Source organism: Euprymna scolopes, chromosome 22, assembly GCF_053919585.1.
Source record: "Euprymna scolopes isolate OS-2025 chromosome 22, ASM5391958v1, whole genome shotgun sequence".
In the NCBI taxonomy this organism is placed as follows: domain Eukaryota; kingdom Metazoa; phylum Mollusca; class Cephalopoda; order Sepiida; family Sepiolidae; genus Euprymna; species Euprymna scolopes.
Genome location: NC_136503.1, coordinates 105,455,076 through 105,479,481, shown reverse-complemented (window position 1 = coordinate 105,479,481; position 24,406 = coordinate 105,455,076). Strand labels below are relative to the sequence as shown.

General features: G+C 33.9%; 1 protein-coding gene across 1 annotated transcript; it reads left to right on the top strand.

The window, feature by feature from the left end:
* The first annotated feature begins 297 nt into the window (after nt 1-297).
* On the top strand, nt 298-23,588 carry LOC145243609 (transcription termination factor 3, mitochondrial-like). The gene is made up of 6 exons (XM_080106595.1): nt 298-363; nt 8,316-9,177; nt 14,692-14,857; nt 17,500-17,567; nt 20,075-20,165; nt 23,208-23,588. Exons 2-6 carry the CDS (start codon nt 8,326-8,328, stop codon nt 23,483-23,485), a joined length of 1,455 nt encoding a protein of 484 aa, XP_079962721.1. The 5' UTR covers nt 298-363; nt 8,316-8,325; the 3' UTR covers nt 23,486-23,588.
* The last annotated feature ends 818 nt before the right edge of the window (nt 23,589-24,406 follow it).

Genomic DNA, 24,406 nt, shown 5'->3' with positions numbered 1-24,406 from the left:
ATATCGTTATCGGATAAAAATAAAACATCGCCATTAAAGTAGCGAAAACGGGGGATAAATATGACCTTATATTCACAATTTTCAGGGTACTGTTCATATCTAAAGAAAATGCAATTTCCCCCAATTTTCCGTTAAAATTACTGGGTTTGTATTACTGTACACATAGATTCGAAAAAGTTGTCAAAAAAACAAATATATAACAAATAAATGTTATCAAAGGCAAGATAAGTTACTTTTCTACCTAACTGAATATATTTTTCGTGTTTTTATTCAATGTAACATGTTTATTCAGCTCGAAAAACATACATTGTTTACCGATGCATTGGAAAATTCAAAATGGCGCCCGACTCTTTCTTTAACACGGTAAGTTTGGGTATCACTGGAAATGTTTTCTCAATCATTAAATCATTTCTCTCCGATAGATTCATAAGAGTAGTGGTTGATGGGCAGAAATCAGAAGCCCACAGTATTAATGCTGGAGTCCTTCAGGGGGTCCATCCTGGGCCCAACTCTCTTCCTGATCTACATCAATGATCTCCCAAAACACATACTTAAATCATTCGTTGACATCTATGCTGATGACACGACTGTCTATGGCAACACATCAAAGGCCGTAAATGACAAAGTTCTCTCTAATTCTCTCTCGTCTGATCTTGAGCGCGTGGTACAGTGGGAGAAGAGGTGGCTGGTCACTTTTAATGCATCCAAAACCAAGCTTCTATCTTTACATCATCAACGCTCTGATCCCAATCTGGCATCAATTGAAATGGATGGCTCTCGTCTTGGGGAGGCTCCATGTTTTGACAAGCTTCTAGGTTTGACCTTTACTCCTGATCTGAAATGGAACACGTACATCAGGTCTGTTGCCAAGGACGCTGGGAAAATGGTGGGATCTTTCTACCGCTTCAGAAGATATCTCACTACTGATGCAATTCTCTATCTGTATAAAAGCCAAATACGTCCAAGGATGGAGTACTGCTGCCACATCTGGGCAGAAGCTGCTGAAAACACCTATCCTGCCTTGACAGAGTACAAAATAGACTTTGTGGTTTAGTGAGGGATGCCCTTTTCTCTTCCCTGCAACTTCTCTTCTACAGAAGAGACGTTGCGAGCCTGTCTTTGTTTTATCGTTATTTCCATGGCAGGTGCTCGTCTGAGCTCCAATCTCTCGTCCCCCCTCGCCAATCTTTCATGAGAAACACCCGTCTGTCTGAAACTACTGTCAATAATTTTCCCCCACTCTTTATCTGTGCCTAAATCCAAACGTAGATTCCATGAGCAAAGCTTCTTTCTTAGAACTGCACGCCAGTGGAACTCTCTGCCGCTTGCCTGTTTCCCACCTGACTACAACTTGGATGTCTTCAAGTCCAACATAAACAAACTCCTGATAAACCGCCGCCTTAAGTAAGACACTCTATCAAACCTCCAATACTAATGATTACTACAATACTATCTCATTGATTACTGTACACACAATAACACTTATCCCTGAGTGACCTTCAGGCCTTGATAAGTGGTGACCCCCATGTAAAAAAAAAAAAGAAAAAAGGTGTTATAAATAAAAAACTAGACAAAATACTGTTAGAAATTCGCTCAATATATGTTACCGTGACATAAGTTGACATATATTCAGTGTTTTTTTAATAGTATTTTGTCTAGTTTATTATTTATAACACCTTTTCCTAAACTTACCGTGTTAAAGAGAGAGTCGGGCGCCATTTTGAATTTTCCAATACATCGGTAAATAATGTATGTTTTTCGAGCTGAATAAACATGTTACATTGAATAAAAACACAAAAAATGTATCCAGTTTGGTAGAAAAGTAACTTATCTTGCCTTTGATAACATTTATTTGATATGTATTTGTTTTTTTTTTTACAACTTTTTCGAATCTATGTGAACAGTGTACAGTAATACAAACCCAAATTACTTTTAACTATACATAATTTTCTACTCAATGAACTTTCGTAATTTTTGAATATATTACTATTTGCGACAGGAAAAGTAAGTACTGTTGTTTTTTGTGCTTATTCAGATTGGCACTTATGGCGGCAATTAAAAGTAAAAAAAGTACAGAAAATACGGTCAACTTTTACGTGTCTCAGCGTATTATAAACACTCCAACCTCCCCATGTTAAGAACGGCTTTCGAGGTTGGGGAGGGGGTTATTCCGAAAGCCGTTCTTAACATGGGGAGGTTGGGGTGCTTATAATACGCTGGGGCACGTCGTAAAAACTGACCGAAGATTCTACGTACTCGTTACAGAATGTCACATTCTAAAAATCATGTAAACTGACTGATCAAGTAGTTTTATTTAAAACTAAGAAAATAAAAATTTACAATTTTTAGCAATTTTACTAAACTGCGTTGACCGTATGACTTATTATTCACGTCGGTTAGAGTTGTCTTCTCTTTTTTTATTTCATCAGATTTCATTATGGCTGACGAAAACACTCAGACTAGCTTAATCGTAAAATTTGATTCGCTTGTATAAAAAAGAAAACTCCTTAATTAAATTACGTGATTTTTGGAATATTTCATCTTCGTTCTGTGATTGCTACATACACCATTAACCCTTATCCCCGAGTGGCTCCTGGCCCTTGATAAGTGGTGACCCCCATGTAAAAAAAAAAAAAAAAAAGAAAAGCACCATTAAGATTTTTCTGTATTTTCTTTGCCGCCATAAGTGCCAATCTGAATAAGCACCCAAATATTTGGTGACATTGGATTTAAAGACAACCAGGTTGTAATCAGCAGGGAAGCAATCCCACGTTAATGTGTTCTACAGGCAGGCAGGCAAGACTTTAGACATTCCGGTATTTGTGTAGTTTATGGACCATGCTATTTTTTTTTTTTTTAGATAGGATTTTCCAGCTAAATTCAATTTTTTATGGTATCTTTTGTTTATTAAATTGTTAGGTGAAAAGGACAGAATAGTTTTTTAAAAGATCCCCTCTCCATGTTAAGAATGGATTTCTAAATAATAATGTTATTATTAGGTTTATAAACTACACGAGTACTGAAATCCTGCCCAACACTAAGAACATGAAAGGATGAAAGGAAAGTTTTTTCTATTGTGATAGAAGATGAGTTCTTGCTGTGAATATTTTACAAGGAGGAACTAAAGAGTATTTAGTCCTATTCCACTGTAAGATCTGTGACACCAAGGTTCGAAAGTGGAATTGAAAAGTCAGCGCCCTCTAAGAGGGGCACTCTGACCTGCAAAACCTGCCTGGGCAACACTGTCGGCATTCCCTGGTAATTGAACAGATACCATAATACCTAGTTTGCTGCACCTTATAAAAGTCCATGCAAGATTTCAGCCAGATCAGCTCAGTAGTTTCCAAGAAAAGTGGAATGGACAGACAGTATCAATAAAATAAAAACGACGCTATAAAATTTTATACTAATGCATACAATAAGAAAATGACACTATAAAATTTTATACTAATGCATACAATAAGAAAATGACACTATAAAATTTTATACTAATGCATGCAATAAGAAAATGACACTACAAAATTTCATACTAATGCATACAATAAGAAAATGACACTATAAAATTTTATACTAATGCATACAATAAGAAAATGACACTATAAAATTTTATATTAATGCATACAATAAGAAAATGACACTATAAAATTTTATATTAATGCATACAATAAGAAAATGACACTATAAAATTTTATATTAATGCATACAATAAGAAAATGAAACTATAAAATTTTATACTAATGCATACAATAAGAAAATGACACTATAAAATTTTATACTAATGCATACAATAAGAAAATGACACTATAAAATTTTATACTAATGCATACAATAAGAAAATGACACTATAAAATTTTATACTAATGCATACAATAAGAAAATGACACTATAAAAGTTTATACTAATGCATACAATAAGAAAATGACACTATAAAAGTTTATACTAATGCATACAATAAGAAAATGACACTATAAAAGTTTATACTAATGCATACAATAAGAAAATGACACTATAAAATTTTATACTAATGCATACAATAAGAAAATGACACTATAAAATTTTATACTAATGCATACAATAAGAAAATGAAACTATAAAATTTTATACTAATGCATACAATAAGAAAATGACACTATAAAATTTTATACTAATGCATACAATAAGAAAATGACACTATAAAATTTTATACTAATGCATACAATAAGAAAATGACACTATAAAATTTTATACTAATGCATACAATAAGAAAATGACACTATAAAATTTTATACTAATGCATACAATAAGAAAATGACACTATAAAATTTTATACTAATGCATACAATAAGAAAATGACACTATAAAATTTTATACTAATGCATACAATAAGAAAATGACACTATAAAAGTTTATACTAATGCATACAATAAGAAAATGACACTATAAAATTTTATACTAGTGCATATAGATTTATTCATTTATTCAATAAGGATGATAAATCGATTAGGGGTGTAGGATAAGTAAAACGGTCTTATTTCTCTCATTTCCCCCTCCCAAACAGTTTCTATATTCTCCTCTCGCTGCACAATTATTTCACTTTTTATGTAGCTATCGCTAGACGTCGCATACCTGTTATGTTACTTAGCATTTTCTCTCCTCTTCTGATGAGAAGCATTAGGCTTCGAAATACCATGATATAGTTTTAAATATTTTACACCCCTAATTGGTGTATCATCCTTATTTAATAAACGAATAAATCTGTATACGTTTTTATATTGTTGTTTTCTTGTTTTATTGATACTCTATATGAGCTCCGAAACTGTTTGTTGAGCTTTGCATTGTCCCGATAAGTCTCCTCTTAAAGAATCGATCTTATTCTTTTTATTTTAACTCCTTATATATATATATATATGAAATACTGAAATGCCGTAGGATTGTATATTACTGTAAACATAAAGTCCAAATAAATATTAGTATCAATATTTATAAGACAATCTTAAGCAGATAAAGAAAGCTCAATATGCGAGATAGAGCAATAATATAAATGGAAATTCTGAGTTATATATATATATATATATATATATATATATATATATATATATATATATATATATATATATAAGGTGTTTTTAAAATCTTACAATGCAGGAATGTACAGTCGTTATGAGAAGATAATTAATTCAATAATAAAATAAACAATGTTCGGCTCTTTACAAATAGACTTCTTTCTCCAAATTTACAACATGGCAAGAAAGAAGAAAAGGGGGAAAAAAAAGGAACAAAACAACACACTGAAGATGGAGTATACCTCTGAAATATATTTTTGATAAATTTCAAACAAGTAAAATATTTATTTTCCTAATATTACTTTGTAATTTAGCTTTCAAGCGCACTTGATGCGTATTTTAATTTATTCAAATTAAAACGTTTCTATATGAACCCTCATCTCATCCTTGATGTTATTCTCGCGTTGCCTATGCACAATTCAAACATTTCAAAATACAACCACTAGAAACAACGCACGGCTCTTTACAAACAAACTCCTTTCTCCAAATTTACAACATAGCAAGGAAGAAGAAATGAAAAAAAAAGAAACAAAACAACACACTGAAGATGGAGTATACCTCTGAAATATATTTGTGATAAATTTCAAACAATTCAATAATATTTTTTATTTACCTGATTGTTTTTTTTTTTTCAACTGTGAATGGTCCTTCCGAGTGCATCATTCATTATCAGTGGAGAAATGCATTTCCACTCTCTAGGCTGTCAATTGTAAAATGGCCAAGTTAATTCTTTATTGATTATTCAATATAGCTTAATGATTTCAAAAGTTATAACAAAATATGACGCTAGAATTAGAATATTTAGCACTCCAGCCTTAGTCGTTATTTATCTCTCCACAGTCGTTACTGTCTGACCTACCGACAGATGGATATGAAAGGTTGAAAATTAAGTGACTTTGAACTATGAATGTTTAGTTTTGTGCAAAAGTAACAGTAGGAGATATGTTTTATTCAATTTACCCTGCTAAAATGAACTGTTTTGTTTTCAATTTTAGCCCCTTAGAAGCAATTTTTGCTCAGATAGAGACTTTTTACACACACAGTCACTTATATATATAGATAGATAGATAGATAAATATAAAAATATTTCTTTGTGCTAGTACATTTTCGGTCTTAAATTCTATGCAAAAGAAACCATAAAAAAATTGAATAAGTAATTAATTAATGCTCGTTTTTAAAGGAATTTGCAAATTGGTTAACTTTCACGCCGTTTGCATATCCATAACAGTATATTAAAAAGTTTATTTTGATAATTTTTAAATAGAAACAGTAGGCTTTTAATAAAAAGAAAACCCAACTTTAGACTAGCGAGTGTTTGGAGGTGTGTTGTAGGGGTAAATAAAAACAAAATGGAAAATAAAGAATAAGCGAAAGTAAAAAAAAAAAAAACGAACGTGTAAGCTAAAAAACTTCTTTAAAAAATCAGAAAAACAAAAAAAAGCAGTGAATCTGATGAAAAAAAAAAAAAACGAACGTGTAAGCGAACGATTTTAAAACTTCTTAAAAAAATCAGAAAAACAAAAACAAAAAAAACAGCGAACGTGATGAAAAAAAAAACCGAACATGTAAGCAAACGATTTTAAAACTTCTTAAAAAAATCAGAAAGACAAAAACAAAAAAAAAAACAGCTAACGTGATGGAAAAAAACACGAAAAAAATGACATAAATAACCCTGCTCCAATATTAAAACTTTAAAAATTAAAAAAAAAAAAAAAAGATCTTACATCTCGGTTTGAACGTGTAATCTTAAAATAACGACGCTGCTCCTTAAGTGACTGAGCTATGAGCACGTCAGCAAAATTGGGTCGTTTTTTTAATAGTTAAAATAATTCAAGAAAGACCGTTTTTTGCACATGTGTATATGGCTAACTTGTCATGAAGGAACGATTTTTTGCTACCGCTCCCTGTGGAAATGTTCCCAGTTGAGAGTGAAGGAATTAATGTTTTTAGCCAATTTTTCGATATTTGTCGTCCGAAGGGTCGAGCTTCAAAATGATATGAATATCGTGAAAATCCGTCACCTGTGTCGAAAGTTTTTGTGAGACATACAAAAACACATACATTTTGCCTTTTATATATATACTAGCGAGGGGTACCCGGCGTTGCCCGGGTGTTTGCAGGTGTGTGTGAAAAAAACAGGTGCCCGTGAAAAAAAAACAAAGCCTTGACGACGCGCAGTTGGAAAATAGTAAAATGTGAAAAAAAAAACAGGTGCGTGTTTTTGATTGACGTGACGGCGATAGGTATTCAGCAGTTAGCATTTTGTGCGGGACAGTTTTTAATGAGGTCAATAAATCGGTTTGTTTGTTTTTAAAAACTCGCTCCCCTGTCTGATATGACGAAGTCGACATTGACTGGAAAAAATAAAACGTGAAAGTCGGACAAATTGAATAGACAGGCGAACCCCATTCGTAACTCATATATATTATCATTTAGATGTGATATAAAAAGTTTTAAGAAGGAATGAGCCGACCGAAAAGTCCAACGGAAAAAACCTTTTACAGACATACACAATAAGCGAACACACATACATACATACACACATTTTCGCTTTTATATATATAGATAATTTATTTTATATCTTTACTAGCGAGGGGTGGGGTACCCAGTGTTAAGAAAAAAAAAAGTTTTGGTAGGCAGTTAGGCTCGAACCCGAACCCTTGAGGTTAATAGGCTGATGGATTCCTACCACACTACGATGGCAGAGAATTAAGAATGTGTGAAATAAAATCATTAAAAAGTGATGTGCGTGTTTAATGAGGTCAAACGCACTTAATGTTTCCGCAGTAAATTTTAACTGCAAGGTAGTTGTTTTGGGTTTTTGTTTTTACCCAACTTTAAAACTAGCTCCCCCTTTATTAGGGGAGTATCCAAATGAAACCAATTGTCTGATATGACGGTGAAAACTGACATTGACCAAACATTCCTAGTTTCACATCAGTTTCGATTTTATACGAAAAAGCTGAACCAACATGAGACGACCGAAATAGCGAGAATCGTGTAAAATTTCGATGTAAATAAATCTAGACGCGACGCGCGTTCGCAAATTGTAAATATTATTATCTAGGGTGTATATAAACACTTGTAAGTGATAGTGGACATACACAAAAAGTGCACACACACACACACACACACACACACACAAGCACACACACACATTTTCGTTTTTATATATATAGATTTGTCTTAGCGTTTAATTCCCAAATTATTATATGAAATTCTTTATAAATTACTTACAAGTTTTCATGCTTATTTCATTTCTTATATTTCTAGGTCCGTCACAATGTCTTTGAGGTGTTTACTGGTTGTCCTTCGTCAAAAGCAAAGAACAGTGCTAACTGTTTACCAAAGCCTTTACAAATATGGTCTACGTCCCGTGTCTCTGTCGGCTTTTCAATGCCACAATAAAGAAGAATCCTCCTCTTTAGTAGAAGAAGCAGAAATTCCATCGGAGAATGAAAGCATTCTTCATAAAAGACGAGACCCTAAAGAACATTATGATTATTACAGGAAACTTGTCAGCACCATCAAACAATTTGATAAGACGACGGTGCCTGAATTAAAAACAGCTGAGCATGAAAATCGCTCCGATTTATTACCAGAGGCGATTAAAAGTGACAGCTGTACGACATTTCAAATAAAAGACCCCAGCCACAAAACAGAATATGCTGACGCACAACCTGATGCGTTCCAATCTAATGATGCTGAAACGACTCATCGCAAGCTATCGCTTAGTATTGATTCCAGCAGAGAACCAGCCAATTTCAAAGACACCAGAGAAATTTCCAGACCTTTTTTTGAAAGTGATAAAATATCTACCATTATTAGAGATTCAGAGGTCATGTCACCTTCGGAAGCTGAAGAAGCAACGATAGAATTGAATCGGAGCCGATATACCGACATGGCAACCTCCTCTAATCTAACCGTTTATGTTAGTGAATCCGAGACCCTCAAACAATTGATCAGCCTCGGTGTTGATTTGTCGCGCATCGAGAAGTTCAATGAAGCTGCTAATCTTATCCTCAAACTCGATTTTGAATCGGATGTCAAACCTTATTTGCTCTTCTTGAAGGACGTCGGAGTTCCGAGCGACCAGCTTGCCGTGATCATCACAAAGAATCCTTTTATCTTTAAAGTATGTATGATTCTCATTAAATTCTTTTTGTTGTTTTTTGACTTTTTTTCACGCCAAAAAAGCCATATTGCCACTTGGACGTAAGTCGTTACTATTTAGGATTGTGTCTAATACAGGGTAACCAAAAAAAAAAACAAAAGCTGAATGGAGGCCATCTAGAACATATGCTGTAGAATGGAGAAAAAAAGGTCAAAGACCCTTAAGTTTTGATGTGATGTTTTGAATATAATAAACTAGTTAGAACTGGGGCCCTTTTTTTGGGGGGGGGGGGTCACCCCGTATATATATATATATATATATATATATATATATAAGCAACAGTAGCAGCTGAATAACGCAATGGTTAGAAGCTCCGGCTGTTGTTTGGGCGGTCGGGTTTCGATCCTGATTTGAGGTAGTTGCTTGTCAAGCCGCACTGATGAACTGTGAAACAGCGAAACAGTACTGAATGTGGGTGACTATAATGCTCCCTAACTTGGGTTGAGCATATTGGGAAGTGATATACAAATTATCATTAGCATATTAAGCGATGCTCTTTGTGTAATATATATATATATATATATATATATATATATATATATATATATAGGGTGACCCCAAAAAACAAAAGCTAAATGGAGGCCATCTAGAACATATGCTGAAGAATGGAGAAAAAAAGGCCAAAGACCCTAGTGTTTTGATTTGATGTTTTGAATATAATAAACGAGTTATGACCAAAGTTTCATTTCATGTGGACAAAACACTAAGAAACAGGGCCTAATTAGAGTTGGGCCCGTTTTTTTTTGGGGGGGGTCACCCTGTAGTAAATGGATCTAACAATAATGTCACGATGCATAAAGTATACGATGGAATTTTGTTTAAATGTTTTCAAGTCTAGATCCGTTAGGGTTTAAAGACCCCATCAGATATGCAAACCTATAGGAACAGCTTTGGGTCAACATTGGTTGACCTTGACCTTCACACGGCATTCTATAAACAAACATTAAAAAAAAAAACGAGTTGTTGGGAGGGGGGGGGGTCCGGCAAGATTTTTTTTTTTATTAGGAAACATTATTTTTATTTAATCAACATTTTTTTTAATAAAATTATTTTAACAACATTTTTTAATTAAACTATTTAAACATTTTGTAATTAAATTATTTAAACAAAAATTTATAATAAAATTATTAAAATAAAACTTTTTAATAAAATTATTTAAACAAAACTTTTTAATAAAATTATTTAAATAAAACTTTTTAATAAAATTTTTTAAACAAAACGTTTTGATAAAATTATTTGAACAAAACTTTTTAATAAAATTATTTAAACAAAACTTTTTAATAAAGCTATATTTATTTGAATGACTTACACCATTCGGTGTAGGTTGCAAAAGTTTAAAGATTCTGTTTACTCTTCATTAAAAACATTCAAATGACAGCACCACAGCACCAGCCAAGATGATAATGATGCTGAAAACTCTGTCTATTAAAATCAGCAACAAACCCAGAAAACCCAATGAAAGGCCCGTCAAGATGGATTGAAATTAAATCTTTAATTGAGAAGGATGTACCTAGTGGGAGTGAGGATGTTTCTAATTAGGAAACTGGTTGCCATGCCCAGAATATAACAGATGTTCCAGAAACTTCTCTCGTTGCAAACAAAGTTACAAGATTTGAAGAAATGTTATGGAAAGTAAATATCTGAGAGTGAATGTCACCACGACCAAAGTTCGAGAGTGAATGTTACAAAGATTATTGTCTAAGAGTGAATATTACAAAGACCAAGGTCTGAGAATGAATGCTTATATATATATATATATATATATATATATATATATATATATATATAAATAAAAATTACAATAAGTTTACCAAGGTAATCAAAATGGTAAACTTAAAATATATTATAAATATTAAAGAGTTAATATTTACAAGTAAAGTAATCTCAACCAGATGTAAAAGCTCAATAAAACCGAAAAGGAAATAGAGCTTATAATATGAACAAATGATTAATAAAACATGTTAAAAAACATCTTGAAATACTCTCCTTCTCATCAGAGGGCAGGAATTAGCAAAATGCGGGATCGGATTTTGCATGTAAAAGTATTTAGTGAAACTACAGATAAGTCACAGATCTTACTTAGTTAAAAAAAGGGTGAGGTAAGAGGAGTAGGAGGTAAAAGAAAAATGATAAAAAGATTTCACATGAATGGATAGTCCGGTGAAGGGTAAAAAATCCAAGAATGGTAAAATCCAAACACGGTAGAATTAAAAATTTCCAATCCAACAGGTAAGTTCCAAATGGTCCAAAATGATCTAAAAGGCAGAGTTCCTTGGAAAAAATCACAAATGGAATGAGTATATAAATATATATATATATAAATATATATATATATATATATAAATATATATATATATAAATATATGTATATATATGTATGTATGTATGTATATATATATATATATATATATATATATATATAACTACTTCATTTACTCACATAAAATTAATATACGAAAGTATAGATTTATGCGTAAACTTTAAGTATTTACTTCAAAAGTGCTCAATACGTAGGTAGAGCTAGTTAGTAAGTTATAAAATGTATATGGCAATTAAGCTACACTGAATATTCCGCGTTTCATCCGCTCTAGGACTCTTCAGGCTTATGCGCGAATTCTGTGGTTGTTTGTCGTTTTTATATGCGCATCTTCTATTGAGGATTTAGTTAGCCAATCAGCTTTCTAGTATCCTTATTATTATTGTTATTGTCAGTATTGTTTTGTTGTATCACAACTCATCAGTGCGGCTAGACATACACCTTTCCCCAGCCATGGATCGAACCTACAACTGTTGAGTTGACAGTCGGCTGTTCTAACTATCGGACCACAAATCAGTGCCGTAAGTATTTCTCCATGAGTGTGTATTAAATCCACACCCGCCCGTCGCTTACAGTGCTCAAACCATAAGTTTCTTTACAAACAAATTAATACTGGGCTTCGCTTAATTGCTTAAATACGCGTCGGGTGAAAATATATTTACAAAGTGCTCAACCCAAAGAGGGGGGGGGCTTTAATTGTCATCCACATATAGTACTGTTTCGTTGTATCACAACTCATCAGGGCAGCTAAAACCACTTCTCGGAAAAGCAGAGTAACAAAATTTTCTCCCATCGTTTAATGCAGCTCTGGGGACCGTTTTGACATGAGTTTGGAAATCAAGGTTGCATCATCTGGAAAACACTTTCCTTTCAAAAGCAACTTCATGGCTCGGAAAGCGTGAAATTTAGAGAGATGATTAGAGAGATGGGAAGGATTTCATAGCCAAACTAGTGCTGGGACGATTCTAATATTTTTCCCGGTTCCGATACAATTACCGATTCCGATTCTTTATAAATCTCAAAATATTTACAATAAAGGTGTTATTTTTATCCGATTACTGTAAAAACACATGTTCAGTGTGCAGATATTTTGCTCAAACGTGAAAATACACTTGTGAAGGGGGGGGTGATCTATAGATTTTAGTTTGACTGGTAATTTAGAATCAATAAATATTCATTATTTTATTATTACTACCAGCAGTGAAGATTTTGTTCAAACAAAATCAAATAAAAAACAGAGATAATTAAAGGAATCGTTTTTGGCATCGGAAATGAATACAAATTTTTCCGATTCCGATACCCCAAAAAGTTCGATTTTTCTGATTCCTGATTCTAATTCCGATTAATCGTCCCAACACTAATTGAAAGTCCAGTCAATGCAGTGAAAGTAGTTGGACTAACCACCTCCAAAGAACGCAAGAGTGCAGCCCTCCGCTGACAACGTCATGCCCACAGTTTTCTGGAACCAGGCTAAAGTAACTAACAAAATCAAGAAGCTGGGCAATATCAGCAAAGGTATCCTCCTCCTGCATGACAGCATTCCAATCCGCCAGATATATTGTATATTGTATTGTATCATATTGTATATATTGTATTAGGTTGTCCGGAAAATAATGGCCATTTCAGGAAGTCTGTTTTGAAATTGGATTTTATCATAGGATTTTTATTATATTTCAGGTAAACATCAACATGATTATTGATTTGTATGTGCTCTTTAATAATTTCTTACTTTTTTCTTTCAGAAAACGTTTTATGAACGAATGAGCCCATAATTTGGAATATGAGAAAAGAAGACTTACGATTACTTTTCCTGCATGATTTTAAGCTTGGTAACAATGCTTCTCAAACAACTGCAAATATCAATAGGGCATGGAGAGAAGGCATCACAAGTGATAGAACAGTACGAAGGTGGTTTCAAAAATTTCGTAGTGGTGATGAGAGCCTTAAAGATGAAGAAGGTAGAGGACGGCCATCTAATCTTGACAATGAAAATTTGAGAGCCATTGTTGAGCAAAACCCACGGCAAAGTGTCAGGGAAATGTCTCGGGAACTTGGTGTCAGCAGTTCAACAGTGTCGGACCATCTGAAGCAAATTGGCAAGGTGAAAAAGTTTGACAAATGGGTCCCACATGAGCTCAATGAAAATCAACAAGCTCGACGTTTTGAAGTGTGTTCGATGCTCTTTTTGCGAAACATTAATGATCCATTTCTTGACCGAATAGTCACCTATGACGAAAAGTGGATCCTTTATGATAATCGGAAACGATCAGGTCAATGGCTTGATTGTGATGAACCACCCAAACATTTTCCAAAGCCAAAGTTTCACCAACAGAAGATTATGCTGACTGTTTGGTGGTGTGCAATTGGTGCTATTCATTACAGCTTTCTGGATGCTAATCAGAGCATCACGGCAGAGGTTTACTGCAATCAACTCGAAGAAATGCATCATCATTTACAAAAATTGAGATCTGCATTAGTGAATAGGCGTGGTTCAATCCTGCTCCACAATAATGCGTGGCCTAATGTTGCGAGAATGACACTGTAGAAACTCACAGACTTGGGATATGAAACTTTACCACATCCTCCTTATTCTCCAGATCTTTCGCCCACAGACTACCATTTTTTCAAGCATTTAGCCGCTTTTTTAAGCAACAAAACTTTCAGATCTAATGCAGAGGTTGAATCTTTTTTCAAAGATTTCTTAGCATCTAAGCCAAAGAATTTTTATCAACAAGGCATAAATGATCTAGTTGATAGATGGCAAAAATGCATGGCTGTTCAAGGATCATACTTTGACTAATTTCAATGTTTAGTGTCACCTATTTGATTAATAATTACTTTTTCTCTAAAATTGGTCATTATTTTCCGGACAACCTAATATCATATTGTATATTGTATTGTATCATATTGTATTGCTTTAGCGATTTTAAGTCCTTCATCAAATACAGAGTGTCCTTAAACCCAACCATCTATTTTAATTTCTATTTATAAAACAATTCTCATAAAAACAGAGTAACAAAATTTGGCACTGTCTTTTCTCCCATCTATTTTGATTACTAGTTCAAAATAGGCGCTTAATTTTGGGACACTTTGTATGAATCAAAATGTTCCTAAGCGTTTTTCTTAATTTTGCTATTCTTTCCTTTCTTTAATGACAGGCTAATATTGAAGACTTAGAAGCCATTATTGAATATTTTAAATCCAAAAATTTCCCAAAGACGGACATCCCGCAAATTCTGATCCGAGCACCACGTTTATTGTCAATGTCTGTTCCAAATATTGATGAAAAACTCGGGTTTTATCAGAAACTCTTCAAACTCACAGGTAAATCATTTTTCTTTTGTGTTTGGGTTCGTAGAAAGAATGTTTATACAGGATGTTCTCAGCATCCGAGGGACATCAGACATTTTACAAAAATAATGAAAAATTACAAATATATCCCTATCTCTACAAAGGCATTTTGCATGTGTGTTTGTGTGTTTCTTTGTGCATGTGTTTATGTGTGTATTTGTGTGCGTGTGCGTACATGTGTTAGTGTTTTTTTGTGTGTGTGTTTGTGTGTGGGTGTGTATGTTTGTGTGTGGGTGTGTATGTGTATGTACATATGTATCAGGGTTGGCAGTTTGGTTTCTGTTGAAATTTCTTGGAAGGTATGAAGCTCTTTATAACAGGGGTCAACAACCTTTTAAATCCAGCCCTTGAGTGAATTTTGTTTGTTCTGCCATCTTACTCACGATGCATTTGAATTTCTTTTTTTTTGTTTCGATATTTTTTTTTTTTTTTTTACATAGGCATCACCACTTATCAAGGCCAAGAGGCCACTCGAGGCTAAGGGTTAAAGAGTGTACAGTAGAAATTGGACAATATAGTAATCGTTAGTAATGGAAATTCGGTAAATTTGTTAACTTATATGGAACGGCTCATCAAGAACTTGTTTACGTTAGACTTGAAGACAGCCATATTGTAGTCAGCTGGAAAGCAGGAAAACGGAAGACAATTCCATAGGCGTGCATTTCTAAGAAAGAAGCTTTGTTCATGGAATTTAGGTTTAGGCACAGATAAAGAGTGGGGGGAATTATTGATAGTATTTTCTGCTAGACAGGTGTTTCTTGTGAAAGTTTGGCAAGGGGAGGCCATAGATTGGAGCTCAGTCAAGCACTTGCCATGAAAATAACGATAAAGCAGAGACAAACTCGCAACATCTCTTCTGTGAGAAAGAGGTTGCAGGGAAGAGAAAAGGACATCTCCTACAAGGCTATATTTCTATAGTAAAATAAATTATATCATTGTAATATAGGATATAATTGTATTTATTACTTGATTTCTTGAAATGCTCAAAAAATTTATTTACAATAAATGGATTTTTGGGATGTGGATTGATTATTTATATTATTTGGATTCTTTGGACTACTGTTCTCATCTTGAGCGTGATTTTCACAACATTTCAATCAATGTAACCTCCAACATTCTTCAGGTGTATCTTATCGAACTTGGGAATGTTTCTGTCAAACTCAGGAATTTGGACGGAATTTCGAATGAGACCCTTTATTTATTTCATGGCGGTAGTATGCTCTCGTTTCATTAGCCCTGACTACATAGAGGTCCTAAGTAATTCGCAATTGTATTTTTTGGTCGGCCACACTGAGGATCGAACCTTCAACCTTCTATCACATTTTACAATTGATTTTTTCCAAGTATTCTAACCGCTGCACGATGGACCTTGAAGAAGGTCAGAAGTTACATCGGCTGAAACGTTGTGAAAATGACAAATAGGAGTCTTAAGAATCTAAATAATTTAATAACATTGTTGTCCTCCATGACAATTTAGCCAAAGCTGTTTGGCCCTCCTCCTTTTAATCAGTATAACTTTTTAGACCTCACGCTCAAAAAGGTTGCAAACCTCTGCTCTATGCCAATGGTTAACCAATCATTTAATGTCAGATGCAGTAGAGGACAACGCATCCTTTTTAAACATGCAATGCAAGAGTATAACTAATATGAACAATCTGAGGTGTTCCCAGTTAGCCATTAAGTATTGATAGGCTGCGATAGAGAGGGACATTTTGTTTTGATTTTAATGCCGGTATTTGAGTGATTGGAAGATCCTATTGGAGACAGAATGGCAGATGAGCACAGTTGATTTTTTACAAAGGGGTCACCACTTATCAAGGCCTGGGGGCCACTTGAGGATAAGAGTTAATGAGTGTGGAAATTTGGTAAATTGGATTACATCAGGAGATGTTTCATCAAGAATTTTTTCACGTTGTACTTGAAGGCGACCATATTGTAGTCAGTTGGAAAGCAAAGAAACGGAAGAAAATTCCACAGGCGGGCAGTTCATGTTATCTCCCTTTGTTTCTTCACTTTTTTTTTTAAAATGGCAGGTGAGACAGTCACTTCTCCGATATTCATAAAATTTGACTCTCTTATCTAAAAACAAAACTACTTGATCAATCTACATGACTTTAAGAACATGATGTTTTCGTTTCATCATGGGGATATACATTATGCAGATTTTGTTTTTTAATATAAGGGGGGGGGTCTGGACAAGTCCCCCCCCCCCCAAAAAAAAATAAACATGAATCTATTTTTCCTGTCTATGTAATGCATAGTTGTAAAAAAATAGAAAGATTAAAAAGTGAAATAACAAATTAGAATATTTAGAGAGTTGGAGAAACGTACAAGATTATAAGTTATTAAGACCTTCCATAACTAAAAATTCCGATTTTAATTAAAAAAAATAAATAAATAAAAAGTATTTTTCGGGCTTTGAAAGATTTATAATTTATGTGGTCGAAAGCTGTAATTTAAACAATTAATTTTTTTTTTTTTTTTTTTTTTGAGTGGGATAACAAATTAATTGTCCGTCAGGAGGATTTTTTTTTTTTTTTTTTGAGGAGGGGGTAATTTATAAATGTATTCCTTACATTTTGTTTTGCTCATTTTTCCTCTTTCATTGATTTCAGGCAGCCAAGTACGTGAAGTTGTTTGTCATCTTCCGAAATTGGTCAGTTACAATGCAAAATCAATCAAGGTTAGTATATACTAGTGTTGCCCGGGATACAATGAATTAATTTTAATTTTATTTTTTTCCATATTTGTTACATCATATATCTATTATAATAAAGTTGTATCTTGTTTGTTCACGATTTGGTTAATATATACAAAAGGTACACTGTTTAACAGACTTGCACATACTTTTTTATTTCTGCATGATTTCTTTATATACTATTTATTCAAAAGGAATCACCATTCAAAAGGTTATCTAATTTGCATATTACATTAAATAAAATCTGTTTTAATAATTAGCTTTCAATTTTTATTACAAATTAGTAATAGAATTGTTTTAAGTATTCTATTTAGAAATATTATATAAAGCTGATTTATTTTATTGATTTATTTATTTTACATTTAATTTAATTTATTTTTAATTATTATGATCGACATCATCTGCATTTAAAAACAGAAGTTTTCATTTAACTTATGAGTTATTTCTATTTAAGCTATGCGATTTTATTTCTCAATTTGAAGGATGAAGATAGCTATGTTTTATGGCTTTATTAGGTTAGTGCAAAAATAATGTAGCTTTTTGACATTCATCTTCAAAAGATCATAACTCCTTTCATAATAAACTTTATTAATCGAAATAAGAACCATTAGAATCGACACATTTTTTTTGCCAAAGAGAAACAAGTTTATTTATCTCATTAGCATAGAAATCCGGAGTTCTGGAAGCGATGAAGTCATTAAAGGCCGATTCGGCATCATCTCGGCTTTTGAAACATTTTTTGCACAGGAAGTTGTCGATATACTTCAAAAAGTGATAATCGGTGGGAGAAAGGACCGGTGAATATGGCGGACGAGGCAGAATCTCGGAGCCCAATTCGTTCAGCTTTTGCATGGTCAGTTGCGCAACATGTGAGCGAGCGTTGTCATGGAGGAGAATTGGTCCCTTCATATTGACCCATCTCGGGCACATACATTGGAACTTCTGATGGTTGGTTGGTTGTTTTTGTTTTACGGCATATCAATCCTTTTCAGGTTATTTAATGCCGAATCCAAAGATTTTGAAGAAAAGTTTTTTTAATAGAACATATTTGTTGTTTTCAAGTCTGTTTCTATTTAACCCATAGTTGGTACCCTGAGCGAGAGACCTGGTGAATATGCCGCATGAGCCCAATTAGTTCTGCAGGGTTAGTTGAGCAACATGCGGGTGAATGTTGTCATGGAGGAGAATTGGTCCCTTTATATTGACCAATCTCGGGCACATACATTCTGGCGCATTTTGTCAATTTGTCAGCAGTACTTCTTCACCATATTTTTTTCGCCTGGATTCAAGAAGCTGTGATGGATGAGACCGGCTGCAGACCACCAAACAGTCACCATAACCTTTTTGTGATGCAATTTCAGCTTCGGGAAGTGTTGTGAAGCTTTTCTGGCATCCAACCACTGTGCCAAATGTTGCCGGTTGTCATAGAGGATCCACTTCTCATCACACGTTACAATCCACTCAAGAAATAGGTCGTTTTTGTTGTGCAGAAGGAGCATAGAAGACACCTCAAAACAATGATTTTTTTTGATTATCGTTCAATTCATGCAGCACCCATTTATCCAACTTTTTTGACTTCCCAATTTGCTTTAAATAATGAACGACTGTTGAGTGGTCGAGCTTGAGTTCAACAGCAACTTCTCATGTGGTTTTGCGAGGATCGGCTTCAATTTAGGCTTTCAAATGTTATCAACTTCAGTCGGCTGGCTGTGACCGTTTTCAACTTCGAGGCTCTTGTCACCATTGCGAAATTTCTTGAACCACTGTTGTTCTACACGTTCATTAGTGGTTCCTGTGCCAAACACATCATTGATATCATGAACTGTCTTAGCAGTTTTTCGGCCTAGTTTGAACTGGAATAAGAAAACGTGTAGATTTAAATTTTGTCGATGCTGTTGAAAAGCCTGCAAAGAAAAAAAAAAAGTAAAAAGATTGAGAATGGTAACGAATATCACAATTTGATAGAGCAAAAAACGCACTTCAAAATGATATTTTGGGGTATTTATTCGTTGTAAGCAAGGAATTTTTTTTAATTCAATATTTAAGAACTTGCCTTTATTAATTTGAAATTGTCCCAGAAAACTAATTGTTATTTTTCAAGAGATTTTTACAATGAATTTACCTTCAAAATTTAGTTTACTTGTTGGTTTCCGAATATCGCCATGAAAACATTTTTCATTATAAACTTTTTTTCACATGTAAAAATATTATTTCCTTTTAGGAATTAACTTTAGGCTTTAATCTTTCAAATACAAAAAAAAAAGTAATCGAAAACCTAAAAAAAATATGATAAATCCACTTTCAAAACCGTTTCCCTCTATCAGTTTTCCCCATGGTGGGGCCATGTGATGTCACACGGGTCTGAAAAATAGTTATGCAGGGAGAGGGTACCAATAAAAAACTCCTCAAACTTTCTTTTAATGTTTCTTTGTCTTTTTTAATTCTTGTAAAAAAAAAATCATCATTTTAATTTCCACCTTTTATTTTTTCAGGAGATCCACTTCCAGATGAAGGAGTTCCTTGGATTTACTAATTTTGATCTCCAAAAGATTTTCCTGATCACTCCACGGGTTTTTCTTTCCAGTTAGTATAAATCAGTATTTTATTTTGTGGGCGAAGAAGGAAGAAAAATATGTACTTCCCACTGCAGGGGTTTAAACTACAACCTTTAGTTAATCAAAGGAAATTAGCAACAACTCCCAAGATATCTTATTCTTAGGCAGAACTTCCCTTTGTGCGGATCTTTAGGGATGTGCCAGTTTTGGGAGTCACCAGTTTGGGGATCCGTACTTTGGGGAGTCATCACTTTTTCTGAGGGTTACATTTTGCAGTTTGGATTTGGGTGAAGTATTTTCGGTTTAGAGAAATGATTTTATTGAAAAAGTTTCACAGGGTTTATAATCAAATGTGAGAAAAACGGGAAACGTTATATGATAAAACAAAACAAAATAAATAAATATTTTATGTGTTTAAAAATAGAAGATCACAGCAATTGAATTATTACAGAATTATACAAATTATATTTAATAAGAGTCAATGTTCATTGTTTTTCATATTAGAAATATAGTTCAACGAGAAAGGTTGGGAATATTTCAAGATCAGCAGATGATAAAGAAGGTTTAAATATTGTGTATGTTTGTGTGTTCACTAATGTAGGTGTGAGTTGAGGCATAGCAGCATTCTCCAGGGCCCAACAGAGGTGGCGCCGGTTCAAGGGCTCTGGTCAACTTGTTCACTGAAGAAAAATCTGATTTTCTATATCCACCCGCTAGATTGAGTGAATTTTCATAATTTTTGGATATATTACTATTTTCGACATGACAATTAAGTAAGTAATATTGTTTTTGCTTAAAATGATATAGTTTGAAAAAAATTGATTTGTCAACTCTATCTTAACAAGCACCATATTATCTGTTATCTATAATTAACTAGCTAACTTTTCTCAATAACTACGCCTTGGAATTTTTTGAAATTTTGCACAAACATTAAACATGGTATGAGTAAAAAAGTAACAGAACGGATTTTCCAGGAAAACTCTGGTGCCTTTCGGGTTAAAATGGCTAAAATTGACACTTTTGTGCTTATTAAAAAAAAATTGATGCCTTGGATTTTTATAAAACTTTCTGAATAGTTGTAACTAACTGATTTCTATATAATTTTGTTTGTCTATACTTCGCGATAACTCTTTGGTGTGAAGAGGCGCCTGGCATTGCCATTGTCTATACTTCGCGATAACTCTTTGGGGAAGGGGCGCCTGGCATTGCCCGGTTGTAAAATATGGTTAAACAAATAAAAGAAAAACGAGACTTGGGTGCCATCTTATCATGTAATTAAAAGAAAAAAAAATGTCATGTTGTGGACGCCCGTAAAAAAGCAGAGAATTTTAAATGATAGGAGAAGAAAAAATTGAAAAAAAAATGCTGCATGCTGGGCACGAACTTGCAAAACTTGCGTTCGTAAGCGAACACGTTATCGATCGGACCACGACAACCTAATCTAATCTAATGACATTGCAAGTTTAGCTTTTTAAAATGAAACAACAAATGAACTGTTTGCATATACAAATTAACATTTCTACATGGAATAAGTGATGATTTTTTATAATTTTTCGATATTATGTGTTCAAGAGATCGCTCTTTTTACGGAACCACGTTCATGCTGCTTCGATGCAGATGACAAGTTTTTTGCGGGCATACAAACATGCACATAAACACACACACAGACAGCTAAAATTTATATTATAGACTATCATGACTACCTGGCATTGCCCGAGTGGAGAGAAGTGGTATACTAAGGCTATTAAGCAACCAACACCCAGAAAAAAAAATCAAAATAACTTTTGTTTCAATCAAAATTGTAACAAGTACCCATGCGAGCACAAAAAAAAATTAGCCGCAGTAGGCAGACTCGAACCTGTAACGTGAAAGAGGAAAAGGAGGTGAAAAAAAGCTGTCACAGTCACGGCCACGGTGACTTATGACGTCACGGGCTTTCAAAATAACATTTTATAGACCTACGCTGAGATTGGTAGGTGTATGATTTGCAAAAATGTCGACAAAAAAAGTGACCCGTCCTTGCAAAAAATAGCCCAGTTGACCAGCACAGAATTAATCTTTTTGGCCAATTTATAGATATTTTTCATCCAAGAGATTGATCTTTCTAACGATACCAATTTTTGTCATGGTCCAATGCGTCTGTCAAAAGTTTTTGGCAGACATACAAATACAACAACTATAGAAGGCAGTAATTGCTGAGAATGCAGTTGGAAGATTCGGAGTTCCTATCCCGTCGCAGATACCACCTGACGAAGGCCAGAGGAATAGTTGGTCGAAACATTGTGAGACAACAACTAAAAAAAGATGAGGATAACGGTCCGTAATAAAATAAAATTAATAAGTAATACTCATCTCAATAACCCTTATCCCCGAGTGGCCCTTGGGCCTTGATAAGTGGTGAATTCCATGTAAAAAAAAAAAAAACACAGACATACACAAACTAACATACATTTTCCTTTTTATATATTAGATGGTTCCCATATCATGTTAAATTCTGTACTAAGTCTACTAAATAATCGATTGTCACTCAGCATATATGTTGCCTCTTTGTTGAGTCATCTTTGTCTATAATTTTTTGGTTGGTTGGTTTTGTTTTACGACATATCAACCTTTTTCAGGTTATTTAATGCCGAATCTAGTTATTTTGAGGAACGATTTTTAATGGAGTATATTTTTTTTTTGAAGTCAGATTCTATTTAACCCATAGTTGGGACCCTAACAGGTACTACCACTCCGGGTCAGAGTGGACCTGGGAGCAATGGCAATTAAAGGGTGGCTCCACACTCCCCAAGGCCCACAAGGTGGGGCTTCACCATCGGATATAGTTTCAGGTCATATCCAGGACCTATAATTTTTTGCTTTGTTTCATAACAATAGATGGTTTTATAACAATAGATGGTTTCATAACAATAGATGGTTTCCCTTTTCCTTCCATATATGGTCAGCCATACCTGACTTTTCAATCTGTCCACGTATTACGAAAAACAGTATCATTTGTTGTTTTCATTTTTATTTTTTCTGTTACCATGTTGAAACGCCATTTTTATGCATATTTTTTATTCCTTTGCAGATAAATATAATTTGACGAACGTATTTGTCTACGTCCACAACGAGATGGGCCTGACTCATGCCCAGTTGATAAAGTGGCCGAAGATCTTCCGAACGCGACTGCATCGAATTAAAGAACGCCATGAATTCTTGAAGCACATGAAACGTGATCAGTACGATGCCACTAAGGAGAACTATGTATCACTTAAAGCTCTCGTCTCTCAGGATGATAAAACCTTTTGTTTTGATATTGCAAAATCTTCAACAGCAGAATTCAACCAATTTCTGAAAACCTTGTAATTTTTTGTTTTTATATTTGAAAGAAAAAAAGTCTATTTAATGACTTTTTATATTAATCTTCGTCTTAATTTTCTAAATAAACAAGAAAAAAATTATCCGTTGAGTCAGCCATTGAACTCTGATTAGATTGTTTGAATTTTTAAAGTGAGATTTTTCACCACTTATCAAGGTCTGAAGGCCACTCGAGGATAGAAGTTAATGAATGTCAGGTGGTAGTGTAGTAAACGTTAATGGTGTGAGGTTAGTACAATTTGATTATTTAAGCGGACAGTTTAAAAAGAACTTGTTTACATTGGACTTGAAGGTTTCAATATTGTAGTTGGTTGGGAAGCAAACCAGCAGAACAGTGTTCCACATGCGGGCAGTTCTAGGAAAGAAGCTTTGTTAACGGCTTATGCATTTAGATCTAGGCATAGATAGACAGTGGAGGAAATGGTTGCTAATGGTTGTAACTAGTCGAGTTATTTTTTGTGAAATTCCAGCTAGGAGGGACCATAGATTGAAGCTCAGACGAGCACTTGCCATGAAAATAATGATAGGCTTGCAACGTGGAAAACAGGTTGCAGGGAAGAGAAAAGAGCATCACTTACTAGGTTTTGAAGCTGGTTTTGAACTCTATTAAGGCAGGATAGAGTGCACCGAGCAGCTCCTACCAAGATGTAACAACAGTACTCCATTTGAGATATAGCGCTGTGGTCATTCTTTTCCTACTCCTATTGTGAACATGTAGGGTGAACCTGGGTAATTCCACCCCCAACTTTACAAAAATGGCTGCCAAAGACAAAATAATAGATTTTACTAAAAGAAAACTTAACACACACATATATAGGTCAAAACAGTTTAATATGTAAAAAAAATTGAACTCATGTAACAGGGTCAGTGAAAAAAACATGTTTTAAATCAATTTCAATATTTACGAAA